This window comes from Thunnus albacares, chromosome 16, assembly GCF_914725855.1.
Source record: "Thunnus albacares chromosome 16, fThuAlb1.1, whole genome shotgun sequence".
Lineage (NCBI taxonomy): Eukaryota > Metazoa > Chordata > Actinopteri > Scombriformes > Scombridae > Thunnus > Thunnus albacares.
Window position 1 is genome coordinate 24,000,711 of NC_058121.1, and position 19,165 is coordinate 24,019,875.

Here is a 19,165-nt window from a genome sequence, read left to right on the forward strand (position 1 = left end):
ATAGCCGTAGCCGTCGCTATTTCAGAGTGTTTTCAGTTAATTTCAGTTAGTTTTTTTTCCTGTTAGTACATTTTGTTTTAATGGTTTTAAAGCCTGTTTTTCACTACTGAAAATTAGCATTAGCATTATCACAGTTAATCATGGACTGCAAATACACCATGCTAACCAAGCTAGCAACTAGCATTAGGGTGAGTGCCACCCTCTCGTCAAAATATGGTCACTTCTGGCTCCAAAAATCCAAAATGGGGATGGTCAAAATGCCAAACTCAAGGCTTCAAAACAGGAGTCCACAAACCAGGGTAACGTCACAGTGGCTACGTCCATTATTTTTTATAGTCTATGCCTAATATATGGATGCCATGGATGTATTATAAGAGCTAGATACCGGATAAAAAATGGCGCCCATTCAGTCCTGTAAGAATAGCTCAGCTTTTTTTCAGCTCGAGGAAAGTTTTACAAATGTAAAACCTCCATGGATCAAAAATTAACAGTAGAAAGAGTCATAATTGACGTTGTTTGCAGTTCGAGGTGTCCTGTCAACAGTTTTACAGACGTTTCTTTTACAGAGGTGGTCTATGGGGAAAAATGATTTTTGGGGTATTTCTCGTTGTAATACGGCGAGTGGCCACTAGGAAAATTGGCTATAAGGCTGAGCGGCAGCGGCGTCCTATCCAGCTCTCTGTATTATACATCCATGGAGTGACGTCACGGTGTGTACGTCCATTATTTTTTACAGTCTCTGCCTAATTTACAGCCATATAACCACAACTTCTGCAGTTCGAGTCCAGCTGCGGACCTTTGATACATGTGACCCTCCATCACTCACTCCCTTCAAGTCCTGTCATCTCTCCACTGTCTCATTAATAAACACTGAAAACGCCCCAAAATATATTGAAAAAAAACAATCAAACTTGAAAACCTCTCCTTTAAGATATACTTTTGTGATTGGATGTTTTATTTCCCACATGTTGTCATCTGGCACTCAGAGCCCAAAGTCAAACATTTTTCTTTCTTTTCTCTGTTTGGCGCATAAATGTGTCCGACTCGTTTTATTTTGAACATTTGGCTCTAAACCTGCCCGGCTACATTTATTTTGGCATCCTGACCGGAAGAGAGCTGTTCCAGTCCTTCCAGTTTGACTCCACAGCGTCTCCAAACCAAACCCTGAAACTCTCCGCTGGCTTTCTGTCAGTGGCAGCATCTTGTCCCCGCCGCCGGGCAGTCCGGATCATTGAAGCGAACCCACCCGCTTTCTCCTCCTCTCGCTCTCTCTCTGTCTCACTTTCTCTCCGAACTTTGGAGACTTTTGCGCGTCAACGAGGCGCATTTTGGATTTCTGGAGACGTTGATGAGGAGTCTTTAAAAGTTTCAGCGCAAGAAAAACTCCCCCCCCCCAAAAAAAAAACTGAAGTGCAGAGTTTGTGGAGAGGGAGAATGATCCTGCAGGGGGACCAGCTGCCGCTCCAGTGAACACATGTGAGTCCTAAAATCATAAATCTTTAAACATTTTTACAAGGAATATGTTTGTCTGACGGTTTTAATGTGATATTTGCATTTTAACATCTGCATTTAGGAGCTTGTTTGTGTCTGAGGGGTTTAAAAAGCGAGTTTTTTTTCCTTCTTTAATGACATTTTAAATACACAAAAGCATCGTTTTTATGTTAACATTTAGTTTTTAAAGTTTTATTCATGCAGTCTGCTTCTAAAATATCCTTTCAGTCCTCATGTCGAGCTCATTATTTTTCCTCCAGGTTCACTTAACGCGCTGCAGCCAGTCGATCCCGCGCTGTTTTCAGCCATTTAAACATGAGAAATAACTCGTTTAAACCTTCAACCGGACTCTTAACCTTTGCACTTTGGTGTTAAGTTAATTATTTTTACTTTAAATGCTCCTTCAGTAACTTTTCCTCCCGTTAAACAGAGCCGCTCCGGCCCCGTTTTCTGCGCTCTCCCTGCGCTCTCAGAGGTGCCAGAACGCGTTAATTAAACAGAAACAGTTGTGATTTTGTGATTGAGCTGAAAGTTTTTGGGTTTTTTTTGATGATTGACGTGAGGTTAATGGGGAGAAGCAGGCGACACAGTAAAAAAAGTTCTTTTCTTTTTGTCTAACATGAGAGCTGAACTCTGTGGTGGAAAACTGAAGAAGAAGAAAAAAAAAAGATGTTTTCCATGATGCTATTGGCCGCCTATAGTTTCATATGTTTACAATCTGTCTCCGCCATACTGAGCAGTAACATGAAGAGAGTTTCTTCTCTTTTTGAGGAGAAGGAAAAGTGACTGTTTTCTTCTCAGATTGTTTCATTGGATTCATTTTTAGAGGCAGTAAAAATAAAAAAAAAAGTATCCAATGTTTCCCTTAAAAAAAAAAGCAAATATCTGAGAAAAGCAGAATTTAGATTTTCCTATGTTTTTAATCATCTTGTGATGCCTTGTTGAGGTTACAACCTTCATGTTAGGAACCACAGGAATGAAGAGTTATGGTTAAAGTCGCTATAATGTTTCTGGACTGATGTGGTGTAAATATTAAATCCTTATAATATTCCAGTAGTGACTTACAACAGGCCTGTTAGTGTTTCTCGCCAAAACTCATTGTGTGTATCTTTGAAGTTTAAAAGGATACGTCTGACAGTTTTCTATATATTTTTTTATTATTGTCAACAAATCTCATGTTTGGATCCAAACCAACAATGAACTGATTTACTGACAAGTATCATGTGTGAATCCAAAGCCTGATATATGTTATTCCTCTGTGCCGTAGACCTCTGTTGTTGTCCAAAAACTATTAAAAACACGTCAATAAGCCACACAGCTGCACTGGGTGACATGATCCTTTATTATGAAGAGTTTGGTCGCGTTAGTTTGTTTAGAAACGGCTCCAAAAGCCACTGAGCATGTGTGGGAACACGGTTATATGTTTTATAATGTGACAACGATATGGTTAAAGTTTGGTTTAGGGCGGCAACTAATGATTATTTGCTTGATTAATCGATTAGTTGTTTTGTCTGTAAAATGTCAAAAAATGGTGAAAAATGTTTCCTAAAGCTCAAGGTGACGTCTTCACATGTCTTGTTTTGTCCAAACCCAAAGATATTCAGTTTTTATTCATAGAGGAGTAAAGAAACAGGAAAATACTCACATTTAAGAAGCTGGAATCTGAGAATTTGGACATTTTCTTTTTTAAAAAATGACTCCAAACGATTAATCCATTATCAAAATAGATGGCGATTAATTTTCTGCTGATCAACTAATTGTTGCAGCTCTTGTCAGGCACAAAAACCACTTGGTTTAGTTTTAGGGAAGGATCGTTGTTTGGGTTGAAAGAAGTACTTTGTTCATAGAGTTGGGAAGTTGTGAGTAGTAAGGCAGACGCCGCTGAGCATGTTCAGGAAAACGGTGACATTATAAATTTCTCAAAGAACTTCAGTACAGAGTCGAGAGGTTGTGATATGTAGCACAACAAGCAAGTGAAGCTGTAACAGACCCGTGTTCCTGCACATGCTCAGTGGCTTTACACAGAACTACTCTCCTGAGACTGAAAACATGATCACTGTTATCAGTCTTCGGAGCCGTTTCTAAACAAACTAACATGACCAAACTCTTCATAATGAAGGAACATGTCACACAGTGCAGCGATGTGGCTCATTGACGTGTTTTTAATCATTTTTGGACAACAGCAGTGGTCTACAGCCTGCTGAGGAGGCTGCAGCAGCCCCTACTGGCGGAGGGCTGTAACTGCAAGGCAAAAAAAAGTTTACTAAACAAATCAATAAAAAACTTAGATTTTGGGAGATTCTGCTGAAGGTTGGCAAATGTGTCTTTATTACGTTTCCTCACTTTGGTCTTGGTTACAATATTTTCACTATAAATTTCAGATGTTTTGTGTGTTCGTCTCGGTGTGGTGCAGCGCAGGAAGCGAGTTCAGAGTTGCTGTGTGTGTGTGTGTGTGTGTGTGTGTGTGTAGGGGTGTGTGGGTTGGAGGGTGTTATAAAGTTGAAGTGCATTGTTTTATTGCTATAGCGTGGCTGCGGCTGTGACAATAAATCGTCTCCTGATCAGGGATAAACCTGCGTTCAGTGTGTGTGAACTGTCCACAGCTGAATATACAGCATGTTGATGTTCAAGTTTGCCGCCTGTAGTGGTAGAAAATATTCTAAAACTGGTGTTAAAAATGTTGTTGGCCATTCAAATGAATACAAAAAGCATTTAATCATATAGACCTTCTCTCAGCACCCTCGACTCTGACTGACTTCAACTGATAGAGGTTGAATTTAAAGCCCCTCCTCCACTGGATGTCGTTGTCTTCACTGTGCAGAAAGGATTTGTTTTTCTGAGTTCATCTTAAATCTAAATTTAACACGTGTAGCTACGAGCAGGATTTGTGACATCACAGCTACTACTCAGTGGTCAGCGCTGGTTCGTCATAGCCAGAAGGTCCTGGATTGGATCTTGGACCTTTCTGTGCGGATTTGCATGTTCTCTCGTGTCCGAGTGAGTTTCCGCCAGGTGCTCTGGTTTCCTCCCACCATCAAACACATGAATGCTGCCAGTGTGCAGGAGGGGTTACAAATTTTGTTTCAATCTATAAGTGCTGAGAAATGACAATAAAGTAAACTTGATCTTAACTAGTTTGGAGCCAGTTGTGGTCCAGGATGCAATCACGTCTCAACTGTTGAAATCAACAATATTTACATGTTCAGAGGTTCTCGATTTTTACACGAAGGAGAGGGAGGAGATGTTGTTTTAAGATACAAATAATAATCATAATATGTTTTAAAGAAATTTGATTGAGCCTAAAAATAATTTCAACAAATTTAAAGAACAGTCTCTCTGTATAAAAGCCTAAAATTACAAAATATTTCCATTTTTAGGGTCACTGTAGGAAAATTAATCAAATTTCATGCAAAAAAAATAACATAATTTAGGATGTTTTCACTGTTTCAAATGTCAAAATGAGTCAAAGTTTGACTTGAAAGCTGCTGAATTGAAAAGAGTAAAAGAAGAGATGAATATACCTGTAGGATGATTAACGTGTTGGAATAATAAACAGATGTTAAAATGATACCACAGAGGATTAAAATCACTGCAGTGACGGTTGTATAAGAGTTGAAAATCTCGCTGCAGTGATGTGACTCTGACTTTATCAAAGAAAGTGTTGTTTAAGGTGGACGCTGTCACTGCCAGCGATTACACAACCTGTTAAGGCGATACGCCCAGAAAACATGTTGTGTGTCCCAGATTTGAAGCTCTGAATACGAAGGAGACATGAGGTGACGTCAAACGGCGTCCTGTTGACAGGAAGTGTGTGCGGTGTGGGGGAGGGAGGGATGGAGGGAGAGAGGGAGAGAGGGAGGGGGGGGGGGGGCTTACCTGTCCCTGAACTACCTTAAGATGAGACGATTACTCGATCGATCGGCAACAGTTTTGATAAACACCGAGTTGTTTGATCTATAAAATGTCAGAAAATGACTGAAGATGTTTACAGGTGTAGTTTTAGCCGCTTAAACAAAAAGATACAGCAGCTGTTAGACACATGAAGCAAAAAAAGAGTGAAATCAAGACGACGAGTGAGCCAATAAAAGTGAGAGTCAGGTGGTCCGGAGAGGAATGTGGTTTAATTAAAGTGAAGGGGAAGATTTGATCTCTCCACCTGCAGGTTTAGTTAGATCCTGATGACATTATTCAGAGAAGAAGGAGAAGAAGAAGGAGGAGGCATTCCCATAACTCTCCCTGCGGTCAGTCACAGGCCAGGCCGGGGGGGAATCGCAGCAAACATAAAACAGCGTGGGGTGAGAAATTTATAAAAATCCACCCTTGTTTTTTGGCCGAAGCACAAAGTGGAGCTGAAACAGAGACGGGTGTCTTATCTCTGCTAATCCAAACATGAGAATCTGACCTCCTGATGCAACCCTGTCTTCGAAAAATGATGATTATACACTTTATTTTGAAGGAAACATCCTCTCCAGAAGTCATGGGGACGAGGTCAGGGCGGATGGTGGCTGCACAGATCTAAGTGCTGACTCCATACTTCACCTTCTTTAGCAAACTTTAAAACTGCTATAATCTATATTTTTTATCAGCAACTCTGCAGCTCCTCTCGTCTTTACGGAGCTTTATAACGAGTCTCAGCTCGTTGTTTATCTGTCTGGCTGCAACTTTACTGTTTTGCTTCACTCTCAGTCGTCTTATAGCGTCGTTTTTTGGCTGCAGCATCCAGCTGTTTTCAGAGAAAAGCTCTAAAAAGCCACTGTACACTACCTGCTCAGCACCAAACGGCAAACAGACACAGTTAGCTGTAGACTAGCTGGTGAACATTGTGGAACATTTAGCAGCTTAAGAGCCAGATATTTCCCTCAGGAGTTGGTAAAGAGCAAAAACAGAGCTAAAAGAGAGTGAATATTGGACTTAAATTCACCAGGTGGACAGAAACACGACTCCAAATGAATGATAAAGTTGCTCCGTAACTGCTGGATGTGGAAATAAGCAACTGTTTAACATATCAACTTAAAAGGTGATGATATGTCTGTGGTGTGTTCACTGCTCGTTTCTGATGAAAACTGAGTGCTTGAACAGAACAATATAAACAATCATAATGTAGTTTCAGCATTGTCGGAAAAAATTCTGCAAATATGTTCATCAAAAAAGTTATGTTGATTAAAATAAAGGGTGACAACTCAGTGAGCTCTGGTGAAGACCATGAGATGCAGCTGAAAGTCTTGGAAAAAAGATAATAATTGGAATTCAGATTCTTCTGATTATAAAAGGTCAAGAATGAATCTTCATGCTCAGGTATTCGCTGATGCAAACCTGCAGTGTATAAACCTCATTTTTAGAAGATAAAGTTCTTTGATGGATATAAAGAAACTGAATTTTAGACTGACGTTGATGATCGAACACTCCTGACAGAGGAAATCTGTTTGCTGACTGATGACTGTGTCAAATTTAACCGTTTTTGAATTCTTGGAAGGAAAAGGAGACGTTTCCGGAGGCTGATTTACTTCTCTAAGGGACAGAGTTTCATCTGGCATATTGACTCTTATTATAAACTCAAGCCTTTCGGGCCTCCGGAGACGTCTCCTTGTCCTCAGTGAAACCCCTCTGGGATCCAGCTCTTTCATAATCAAGCAGACATCTTTTTTTTTTTTTTTTACTCGTAGGCCGAACTCTCTACATTTAGAACCATCTGTCTGTATCCGTGCAGTCGTCCTGAGCGCTCCGAATGATCCGACAGCATCCTGTAGATTACTGCTTTCTTCTGGAGAGACCTCTTGATCTAAGAAGTTTACTTTCACTAATTACATAACCATGCCTATTGAGCAGTAGCACTATATCAGCATACTTAATGCCCAGTTCAAAGTAAAGTCAATGAGCTGATCCATACTGGGGCGGTGCACTGGGAGGAGCAGCTGAGAGGAAACAGACATACGGCTCAGAGGGAGTAGAAGAAGAAAAGTATCATAAAGTAATGCAAAAGTATAGGGAGGAAACTCAATGATTCTTCATACTTTCTGATGACAAAATGTGCTTAAATCATAAAACACAGACTTAAATTAAAATGTAAAACAGGGAACTTGAGAAAAATAAAGTGGAATTTGGGAAAAATTCAGATGGATTTCACAGGGTCCTACTTTTCCTGTTTTACTCTTGAGCTTTGTGTCATTTGTGACAAAAAACTCATCAGTTTGGGCAAAATTGAACCTGCATTTTTCATTTGTACAACAGTAACTCAAAAAATCTATGTTCTTCTTGATGTTATTTAAGTTTAAAAACATTTGTTTGGTCACACATTTTCCCAAAATCATCTTCAGATTAAGTTTGTTTATGTGGCATGACGGTGATGATAAAAGAAGTTTGAGAACCACAGCTGTAAAAAAAAAAACACAACTTCCAAGTTCTTCCTCTTAATTTGAAGGTGGATTCTCCTATTTTTTTTTTTTTTTTTTTTTTTTTGTGATGTGAAACTCTCAGTGTGACTGTGCGATCGAGGATTTTCTGGGCCACAAAATGTCTGACTCGAGGCGGAGGGTTTGCAGGCTGCCGTCCAGCCCTGCAGACACATGAATCGCTCTCTTTATGCGGTTCGTGTTCGATGACCTCGCTCTGCTTGTCATTCACTCCCATTTCCATACTGAAGACGGAGGCGGGAGGAGGGGAAACAAGGAAACAAGACGCATGACTTGACAAAGAGGCGAGTTTTCTTTTAATGTCAGGAGCTGCATGAATTTGCGGCGCTGGACACGACGAAGCTGGACGATGAAATTAAACCGGGTTGTGTTCTCTTTCTATGCCGCCTGGTTTAAATATTTATGATGCACACAATGTGTTTCTAAGAGAATAAGTAGAACTTTTAATTACAAGTTCAGAAAGTCTCAAAGTTCCCTCCTCAGTCTTCATCTCTTTTTACTTATTTAAATCCAGCAAGTGTTTAATAATTCATCAGTTTGATCAGGCAGAGATAGAGTAAACGTACAGCTGCCGTGTAAAGTTATTCAAACACGCCGCTGATCTGGAGACAGACACACAGGTAACTTCAGAGGTTTAAGAGATGAGCAGCAGCCAGACAAACACAGAGAACTTTGACTTTTGGATGAAAGTTTCACTGCAGCAGATACGTTTAATCTGCCGCCTAAAACTAACCGGGAGCTTAAATGATTTAAGTTGAATTTAGTTGCAGAATTTCTCAAATTCTCAACAATAAAACACATCCAGAGCGACACATGAGGTGTTTCCTGATCTGACGCCTCCATCAGCAGGACGACGTCATCTGTCTGTCTTCCAAAAAAAAGCCCAAGATGACGTCCTAAAATGTTTTGTTTTATCCACAACCCAAATATATTCAGTTTACTGTCATAGAGAACTAAAGAAACAGGAAAATATTCACATTTGAGAAGCAGGAATCAGAGAATTTTAGCATTTTTATCTCAAAAAAAATGACTCAAAATGATAAATCTGTTATCACAATAGTTGCAGATTAATTTTCTGTTGAACAACTAATTGATTAACAGACTAAAGTGGAACAAAAGTAAATGATGTATTAAAATAACATTTATACATTCTGTTGCTTTCCCACCTTTTAAGTCCTTACCTGTGTGTGATTTACAGTTCGGTGTCTAAAAGATGAGCCGATTTTATGTTCCCGCTCCGCTGACTCTCCGATCGCCACCCGTCTGTTTTTATGGCGTTGACATCACGCAGCTGTCAGTCTGCGTGTTTTATAGCCTGCTGACAGCAGCGACAGCTAAATATGTTCAAGTCAGCCAGAAGAGTGACGGGCCAACAAAAACACCAAATACGACATTCGGATTCGGTTCCCTTGTGGCTCTGAAAGTAGGAGACGCTTAGCAACATCCTGATTTTTTTTATGTTGTGACCTCTGACCTCTGACCATCTTACTGCTGTGGCTTTGTAATGTGGCTAATCAAGGAACTGAAGCTACTTCTGCACTCATTGTTGAAAGCAAAAGAAAAATAAAAGCATTTTTTGCTTGAAGAATGAATGCATTGGCTGATAATGCAGACATTAGTGGCCCTGAGAGGATGAATTTGGATCATTTTCAGGATACCTCCAATACCCCAACGTCTTGTCCTGGCGGAGGGATCCCTCCTGTGTTGTTCTTCCTGAGGTTTCTTCCATTTTTTTCCCCCCAGTTTTTTAGGGCGTTTTTCCTTATTTGAACCAAGGGTCTAAGGACAGAAGATGATTTATTGTCGTATAGATTGTAAAGCTCCCTGAAGCAAATTTGTGATTCGTGATACTGGGCTATAAAATTGACTTCTCCACCCCATTAGGTCAAAGTTAATGCTTCATGTCTTGTGTTGGGTTGAATTACCACAGATTTTTATCTCTTTTCCCTTTAAACTTACAGCACAGGACCACCTTATCTTTATTCTGGTTTCTACTACAGAGCTAAACAGGGCCAGCACTCACTGAATAACCTGGTTTGACCTGGATTTTAAAGTTTTATGGGAGTATAAGCTGTAGTCTTATTCTCAGAATGATTCGGTTGAAATTTTTTGACCATTTCGTGTATTTATTTTAAGTTATTTATTTTATTGATTTTTCTTTTACTTTTATGGGGACAAAAATATGTCCTTGGCGTTTATACATCCATCCTTCCATCTCTCTATTGGATTATGGAGATGTTATTTATGGGCGGGCGGCCAGTTCCACTCTCAAACCTTTGGATGCAGTATATCACTCCGCATTAAGATTAATTACTGGAGATAGTTATGGGAAACACCATTGTCTATTTTACCAAAAAACTGGCCTGCCTCCTCTGTCAACAAGAAGGGATTAGCATTTGTTCCTTTTTTTTCCCTTTTTATTTACAGAGCTATTTTACAAAAGCGCCCCCCCACCCCACCCCCCCCCCCCCTCCCCTTCCACCCCCCCCCCCCTTCACATCTCTCAGCCCTGCTGTCTTGGAACTAGTTCAAAACTAGTTCAAAATGTGCCTGTTTGGAGCAGGGTGACGTCTGGGCTGTGGTATTGCTGCTTCAACGCATAGAAAATGAATACTGTTGTAAAATGTGAACGTGTATACAGACCAACAATATGACAGAAACTGATGTTCTTTTTGGTTCTTAGATTGTTTGTTTTCTGTGCCTTGAGTTTGGATTTTAGTGGGTATGTTTGCTCCGAAGATTTGTGTTTTGTCTGTAGTAGCGCTTCACAATCGCCACGGTTTCGGAGCATATGAGACAAACTGGTTTTGAACAGTCCGTTGCTCCGTTTTATGTGTGTAAATACATTCATTGCGTATTGGGCTCTGAGTGCTTCCAAAACGCGGGTGACCCATGGTCAACCATGTACCTGAACGCCTCGTGTGGAGTTACTCGCTGCTGATCTGCTAAATGTGCTGCTAACGCTACGCTTTCTGTCTAGACACGGGGTCAGAGTGTCCATTCTCGATGAAAAGCTCTGTTCTCGCTGTTTACTCTTCTCTCTTTACAGCACTTTTCTCTGACTCGTGTCCCTCCTCGTCTCTGGTCTCTGCCTGACATGCTAGAGTCAGTTGGCAGAGCCCTGAAGCTCCGCCCTACCCCTGCACAGAGTGGCTGATCGCTGGTTTATTCAAAGTTTATTAATATTAAATGAATTGTGTGTCCAAATTGAACCAAATTTGACACTGCACTCCATTGGGTCCCCAGCCAGACACCCGCCAAGTGTGGAGTCGATCAGATGAACGTTTTAAGAGATACGTGAAGGACACACATACAGACATACAGACAGATTCCTTCCTTTAGTAGATAGATGTTGGTAGCCATTGTACCCGCTCACAGACATGGCTCACCCTGCAAGTACCAAAAATTCATACAGAGTTAGGAAGATCTGCTTTTTGTTACTGTGCCCCACATACTTGGAATATGCTTCAAAAATACTTCAAGTTGACCTCATTAATACCGCTGAGTGAGTCCCCAGGTTTAATTGCCAATTTTATTGACTGTAATTGTTATTGCTTTTAATCTTTTAATTATTCTTACTTTTTATTTATTATTTGTCTCATTGTCCATTCCTGCACTTTAACCTTTTAAGCATTGTTAATTTTACCTTGTTTTTAATTGATGTAGCTATGTATTCTTCCTTTATTGCTAGCTGCTAGCTCCTAACAGTAAAATATAGAAATATACCATAAAAAGGTCAATGTATGAAGTCTGAGCTGCATAGACAGTGATATCCTTGACATTGACTGCAGCTGTGTGAAGAGTAAAGAAGGTGTAGGAAATGTGGCCAATTGTGGACCACTGTATGTGTCTGGTTTCACTTGATATGGTTTATATTAAGTTAACGAATACCAGGATGCCTCCTCATTGAGAAACATGTTCAGTCTGTCAGATGGATTTCAGAGATACTGAAATCCAGGTTGTCGGACAAGTTTGTATAATAATAACATCATAATATCATAATCCTGTCGTGCAGTCTGACTTTTTAACACTCAAGTAACTTTAACACCTGTAAGTAATTAACATGAAATGAACTTTAAAACCAGCCCACAGAGACTCTAATTGCTGCTGTGTTTATAGTTTCACAGTCTGCAGAGCTCAGATTAGCATCAGGCTGGATTCAGACTAAAAATAACCGAGAGAAAACAACCATAACTCACCATTAACATGGAAAAATCCATTATTAACAAGACAATGTGGCTGGGTTAGAAGACGAAGAGTGTTCAGTGTAGTGTTTGTGTGGCCCATAAGGGGTTTCAACAGACTATATTATAGAGCAAAACACTAAAGCACAGTAGTTTCCCATTTTTAAACTTACAGACATTGTGAGGATAATTGTTATTTGTACCAGTGGCATAACCAGAGATTACTATATGTGTGTCTGTGCTGCTATAGTAAAAGGTCAGCAGAGAGTGCTCAGAATATAGCTGTCAACATGCATCGCTTTCGCGGCATACAGTGAAGTTCAGAGGTCAGAGTGAGAGCTAGTGCTTGAACAGCATGTAAACATGCCTGCAAATGTCACCTCTGACCTGTTAGATGGTGGTTTGTTCGTTGCTCTTCAAAGTCCCTTCTAGCAACACGCAGTCTGTCCATGACTTGTAGCTACAGCAGTTTGTTTACTGTTTCTTAGTTCATACGATGTGACACAGGTAGCCTGCCCGCAGCTGTCAATCAAACACAGACACCGACACGCCCCTCCAGCTGTTTTCAATCGAACACAGACAACGACATGCCACTCTAGTGAATGTCAATCGAACACAGACACCAACACGCCCCTCCAGCTGCTGTCAATCAAACACAGACACCGACACGCCCCTCCAGCTGCTGTCAATCAAGCACAGACACCAACACGCCCCTCCAGCTGCTGTCAATCAAACACAGACACCAACACGCCCCTCCAGCTGCTGTCAATCAAACACAGACACCAACACGCCCCTCCAGCTGCTGTCAATCAAACACAGACAATGACATGCCACTCCAGTGAATGTCAATCAAACACAGACACCGACACGCCCCTCCAGCTGCTGTCAATCAAACACAGACACCAACACGCCCCTCCAGCTGCTGTCAATCAAACACAGACAATGACATGCCACTCCAGTGAATGTCAATCAAGCACAGACACCAACACGCCCCTCCAGCTGCTGTCAATCAGATTCAGACACCAACACGCCCCTCCAGCTGCTGTGGAAGTTTGTGGTATGATCAGTTCCTGTAGGTAGGGAGGTGCATATCTGTTGATGGATTTGTATGTGACTAGCAGGACTTTATAGTCAATCCTGAAGGAGACAGGGAGCCAGTGCAATGAAAACAGAATTGGTGTTACTCATGCATGTTCCTGTTCCTGTTCGGAACAAGCCAATTGCTTGGCCTCCGGTATTGCTACTTCAGCACATAGAAAAATGAATACAGTTGACGTGAGGTGAACGAGTACATACACCAACAACATGAAAAAAACTAACATGCTATTATACAAAGCACTCTAATAGTAAATAAATGTTCTTTTCTCATTTCAAGTAGCCTAAAATAAGGGCTGCATTGAAAAAATTAAAAAATGTGCATCTCAAAAAGTGGATTGATCATGTTGGACTCTTTGATTGTTTATTTTCTATGCCTTCAGTTTGGATTTGAGTGGGTATGTTTGCTCCAAAGATCTGTGCTTTGTCTGTAGTGGTGCTTCACAATCGCCCCGATCTCGGAACATATGAGACAAACCGGTTTTGAGTGGCCCATGGAAGTATTTGCTCCGTTTCACACGCGTAACTGCAGTCATTCTGTATTGGAGCTGCAGGGTCACATCAACACACTGTTCCTTTGAGCTGCCAAACATGTTTTCTGGACCTCAGCCTTTCAAAACCATTTTGGGCTTTCTGTGGAAACAAGGTGGTTTTCAGGTCTTTTTAATCCCAGGACACGAGTAACAGCAGCTGTGTTGAGTAACAGCGCACTCAGAAAGCAAAAATGTGTTGAGCTAAAACAAGAGTTGTTATTCCTCATTATACAGATGTGAGCTGAAATGCCAAGAACAATAAACATATACAGTATGGGGATTTTTCCTGCTCATGTTGGAGCTATTAGACCGGTACTGGTTTCTTAAGACTGATACAGATACTGGTTTTTCTGGGATTGAGCCTGTTGAAAGCTGATATTTCAAGCTAATGGTAAACTGGAATTTTTCAAAATTGTGCAACGTTTTTCCATTAAATGTGTTTTTTTAAGGGTAGAAAAGCTAAAAAGGAACCACTGTAACATTCAAATGTCATGAATGACTGCTAATATATAATATATGATTGATAATTTTACAGAACTCAATTATGACAAACCTAAAATTGACCCTGATATCAAGACAATTTGTAGGAAAACACCTCAAAACAAATCCGTCTTTTACTATCTGTATTTTATTCTGAAAAGATTTTATCTGTCTTGTGTTAAATTTTTGAGTTTTGGATTGTTTGTTTGCGAAGCGTCATGAACTACAGATAACAGGCTTTTCTTTTTTAGTCTCTGGTGAGCAGATAAGAGCGTCCAGACCTCCGTCAAGAAAATAAAAGATGAACTCAGGTGTCAGACGGCTGACAGCTTCAAGAAAACACAGTGCTGCACTCCCGTGTCAATCTCGTCATAATATCTTCATGTGTGAGAGTGATAGACGGGTAGAATCCAAACAGAGCTGATATGTGAATAAAACATGAAGCGGAGTGTGACCCTGCTGCGTCTGTCCTGCTGTGAAACAGTGAAGGATTCATATCTTTTACGTTTTACTGAAGTGTGTTCTTAAATGTTGTAATTTGCACTCAGGTTCTGCAACAAACTTGTTATTTTCATTAATGATTTGTCAGATTCTTACAATGAATCGCTCGATTATTTAATTTTTTAAGTGTCACAAAATTGTGAAAAGTGTACATCGCATTTTTCTAGATTTGTTCACCCACCAAACTCAAAGCGATCAGGGTTTGATAGCATTTTATCAAAACAACATCAACTTATTGAATCTGAATCCTTTCAAATAAACGTATTGATTTATATCAGGTTTACATCTCAACATTTACAGTAGCTTAAGGTTGAATTAACTCCAACTTAGAGATGTCTAATAGGCTTTTGCTAGCTGAGAAGCAGAAACGATGAAATGATGTAAGAGGACATATTCTGCACATTTCCAGGTCTATATTTATACTCTTGAGCTCTACTGGAATATCTTTGCATGATTTACAGTTAAAAACTCCTTATTTATCTTATACTGGCCCTTTATGCAGCCCCTCAGTTCAGCCTCTGTCTGAAACAGGCTATTTTGGCTCCTGTCTCTTTAAGGCCCGCCTCCTGATGAGCCCACTCTGTTCTGATTGGTCAGGAAGCTTCCTCCGGCTCCAGAGGCTACGTAAACAAACTATAGTAGCAGCACTTCACTTTTTTTCTACTTCTTTACTCCAAATGTACTTCTCAAATACATCCATACATGTTGGAGCTGAATCTGATCAGAACTATGAGAGCGAACAACACATGGAAACACCTTAGCAACAACCTTAGCAACAACCTTAGCAACAAAAGCCTGATATATCTTATTCCTCTGTGCCGTAGACCTCTGTTGTTGTCCAAAAACAATTAAAAACACATCAGTGAGCAACACCGCTGCACTGGGTGACATGTTCCTTCATCATTTGTTCGTGTTAGTTTGTTTAGAAACGGCTCCAAAGACTAATAAGCTATTTCATCTATTTCTTACTGATCAACACATCAACAGGAGAGTGTTGATGTTAATATTATGATTTTCAGACCTTTAACAGGTTGATTTCATCCTCATGAGGGCTCTCGTCTCATTAGCAGAATCAGTGTCGTGAGTCCGTCACTGTAACGACATTATCGCTGCCTGATGGACCGATTTGATTGGCTCCCCTGGGGCGTTATCCTCTGGGCCATCACGAGAGCGTAGGTGGTACCCAGTGTGATCCCTGGTCACCTGTTTATCCTGCTGCCAGTGGACATAACACAACAATAATACTATTCTGACAATTGTTTAATTGTTTAATTGTCCAGCCTGTTATTTGTGAGGATTCACTACTTTTCTTTTCAGTATTAATTATAATAAAATTCTGTATTTTTGGATTTTGGACAGTCGGTCAAACAAAACAGAAGAAAACAGGCCGTCTGTGGACATTACCTTCGGGTTTAGTAGACTGTGATTGGCATTTTTAACTGTTTAAACATGCTAAACTATCATCTGAAAGTTTGTGTTTGTGTTGGAGCACTGGCACTTTTAGAGTTCCAGTTTGATTTATTAAATCAGTGTAAACAGAGTCCTTTCACTGTCCAGCCACCATCCAGATGGGAGAAAACTCTGAGTTGATCAAAACATTAATGTGTTCATCTGTTCATCCTTCAGTTATTACCGTACACTCACAGCAATAAACCGGAGCAGCGTCGAGTGATTTACTCAGTTTACTTTAGTTTTTTTTGTCCTGGGTATCGTCTCTGCTGGCCTGTCCTCTTGTTGGAAGTTAGACAGACACAACTCACGGCTGAAAACTCATCACCTCTGCATTTTTGGTTAAAAAAGTAATGTTTTCTTTTTATTATTTATAGAACATTCTCCTAAAAAGATGCTGGAACTGATCATAAATCAAAAACAACGCAGTAAAGCAAAGGGCATGAAGCGCTCTTCGTAGGAAAGATGGGAATAAACTTTATTTATTGAGTTTAAAGTTTCATTTTGAACATTTGAAATAGTTGTTTGAAGTTTTTTTTATGTAAGGTCATAAAGTCTCAGGTCATTATTGAGGAAATACAAGATGATTTTAGAGTTAATGCTTTATAATGCAGCAATTTAAGTGGCTTTTTTTATACTGTATATTACCATTATCATTATCATAATGTATTATTTGCTGATATACATTCATATATATGAAGAAAATAACATTGATATGCTTTATTTATAACTTACTTCCTTGGTTCTTTTGTTTATGTTGATTTTTTGTGCTATATTGGGAAACAAATGATACATTTAGTGACTTCAGCATGAAAAGTGCTGTGTTTTTTTCCTTACAGACATTAAACAGCTGTAAAAACCACAATAAGCATCTCAACCAGCCTCTGTTATATAGCTCATATAGTTCTGTGTCGTACTGACTGATGTCGTCTTCCCGCTGCTTCTTCAGGGAGTCCCGTACAGCCGGCGGAGGAGGTGGAAGGTGGAGGCTCCGTCACGTCGTCCCGGTCGTACTGCTGTGGATGACTCTGCACAGGAACGGTAGGAAACCAGTTCAGCCACCATGTTGTTCTGAACAGGAAATGTCAGCAAAAGATGGATTTTTTGGGGGGAAATTACAAACAAGTTGCTCTCACAGCTGTCCAACTCGACAAAGCTGAGTCAATACTTCAAGGCAGAAGTGGAAACTTTTCACTTTGTGGAAATGTAATCGAAATCAATCACAGCGACATCTGCTTGTTCAGCTCTTCCACACATGAAAAAAAACCAAGAAACTTGAAGTTGAAATCAAACTTGGAATGAGACGCGGATGAGTATGTGAGCGTTTAATGTCGCTAAAATAACAGCTAGTCGAATCAAAGCTTTAAATCAAAGTCTTAGCAGAAAGACGGACACAGAGAGGGAGGACGTTTTTTTTAAAAGCGAGGACTTTTTTGGAAAGTTAAGACACATTTTGTAAGAAGGGATATTTTTGGAGAGTGAGGACATTTTGAGGACGAGTTAGAGTTTTACACTTGAAGAGAGAGGACAGGGACTTTTTAGTGAGGACATTTTTTGAATGTGAAGGTAGAATTTTTTTAGGTGAGGACGTTTTAAGAGAATTACATCATTGTTTAAAAGTGAGGAACGTTTTAAGAAGGGGAGACATTTTTTTAAAGTGGGGAAGGTTCTCAAAATTTGTTTTTGAAAATTTTTGAAAATTCAATTAAAACAAAAAGATTTTTTTTTTCATAGAGGGTACATCTTTGGAAAGTGGGAAGATATTAGGTAAGAGGAGACGCTTTTGAAAAGTGAGGACATTTCTTTTAAAGTGAGAGCATTTTGTTAAGAAAGGAGGTTTTCAGAAAGTGAGATTTTTTTTGTTACAGCTCTTCCTTTTTTTAAAGGGCAGTTTGAGGGTTTAGACTTTGTTTTAAGGTTGAGATTAGAATCAGGTTTAGATTGATCAACTAAGGTTGTTGCATGGTTCAGGTCTCTTGCATGTGCACCTGTAAACCTCCATACATGTGTCTCAAAACTTTGAACTTTGCACCTGCAACTGCACTGACGAACCAATCCTCACCTCTAGACAGCCAATAAAGACGAGATCCAGTATGTATACATTAACTATTACAGATATTACACACTAGGCTGCAGAGGAGAATATATTTAATCAACGAGAGTCCTCCTTGTGTGTGTGTGTGTGTGTGTGTGTGTGTGTGTGTGTGGCTGCAGAGAACGGTTTGTTATGTTGCACAAGGCGGGGAACAGAATGCAACGTGCAAGAGATAATGAACACACACACACACACATCCTCCCAGCTACCATTAATCAACATGATGTGTGCAGACGGAGCTACAAACAGAAGCCAATCACAGTTCATGTCGATGTGTCCTCGAAAAACAAACAGCTGTGAGAGCAACTTGACAAAAAAACTGAAAAGAAAAATACTTCTTCTGACAAAATAAAGTCATAAAATAATCTGCAGCCCTCAGTGAGACGATGAATGAAGTGAGTGAATAATTAGATATAATGACGTTAGTGTCCACAATTAACATCTTATTATCTGGAGATACTATGACATTTAATCCTCTATTGGAAAATGAATCTGAGTGAGTGTTTATCTTGATCTAAAGTGGCTACAGGAGCATAATGAGCCCATGATGATCATTTTAATTCTATTATTCAGTGTATGAAATACAGAAAGTTGAATGCTTCACAGGGCAACTGTGATTTTAATGACAAAAAAACTAAATTGGGTGTAATTTTCTCATCTTTATATGATGATTAAAGTCTGAATTATCCTGCAAAGTGCTTCTTTAATTAAATTTCACATCATAAAATAGTCGTTTAATGTCTCTTTTGGAGCCAGATAACGGTGGAGGAATAATATAAACTGTTCTGAAGCTGTTATTTTCTGGTTAACATCCATATTTTTTTTTTTTTTTTTTTTGCCTTCATTCATGTTTTGTTTTTCATGTCATTAATGTGCTATCATGTCTGTTGTTTTCCTGCTGTCGGGTAAAAATGTTGCGTCTCTTAC

The 19,165-nt window shown here is 39.7% G+C and overlaps 1 protein-coding gene across 10 annotated transcripts in view; it reads left to right on the top strand.

Annotated features, from left to right (window-relative positions):
* Positions 1-576: 576 nt before the first annotated feature.
* Positions 577-19,165, top strand: part of adgrg6 (adhesion G protein-coupled receptor G6) — a 132,472-nt gene continuing 113,883 nt past the window's right edge. For 6 of the 10 annotated variants that reach the window (XR_006407784.1, XR_006407785.1, XM_044376644.1 and 3 more), the window contains exons 1-2: positions 578-1,476; positions 17,093-17,184. Coding sequence is in view for 8 of the 10 variants with exons in the window: in XM_044376644.1 (XP_044232579.1) it covers positions 1,475-1,476; positions 17,093-17,184 (94 nt within the window). In the remaining 2 variants the exon portion in view is untranslated. Of the gene's footprint in view, positions 1,477-17,092; positions 17,185-19,165 lie in introns of all 10 variants that reach the window. The other 4 variants (XM_044376652.1, XM_044376653.1, XM_044376650.1 and 1 more) reach the window with 3 other exon arrangements.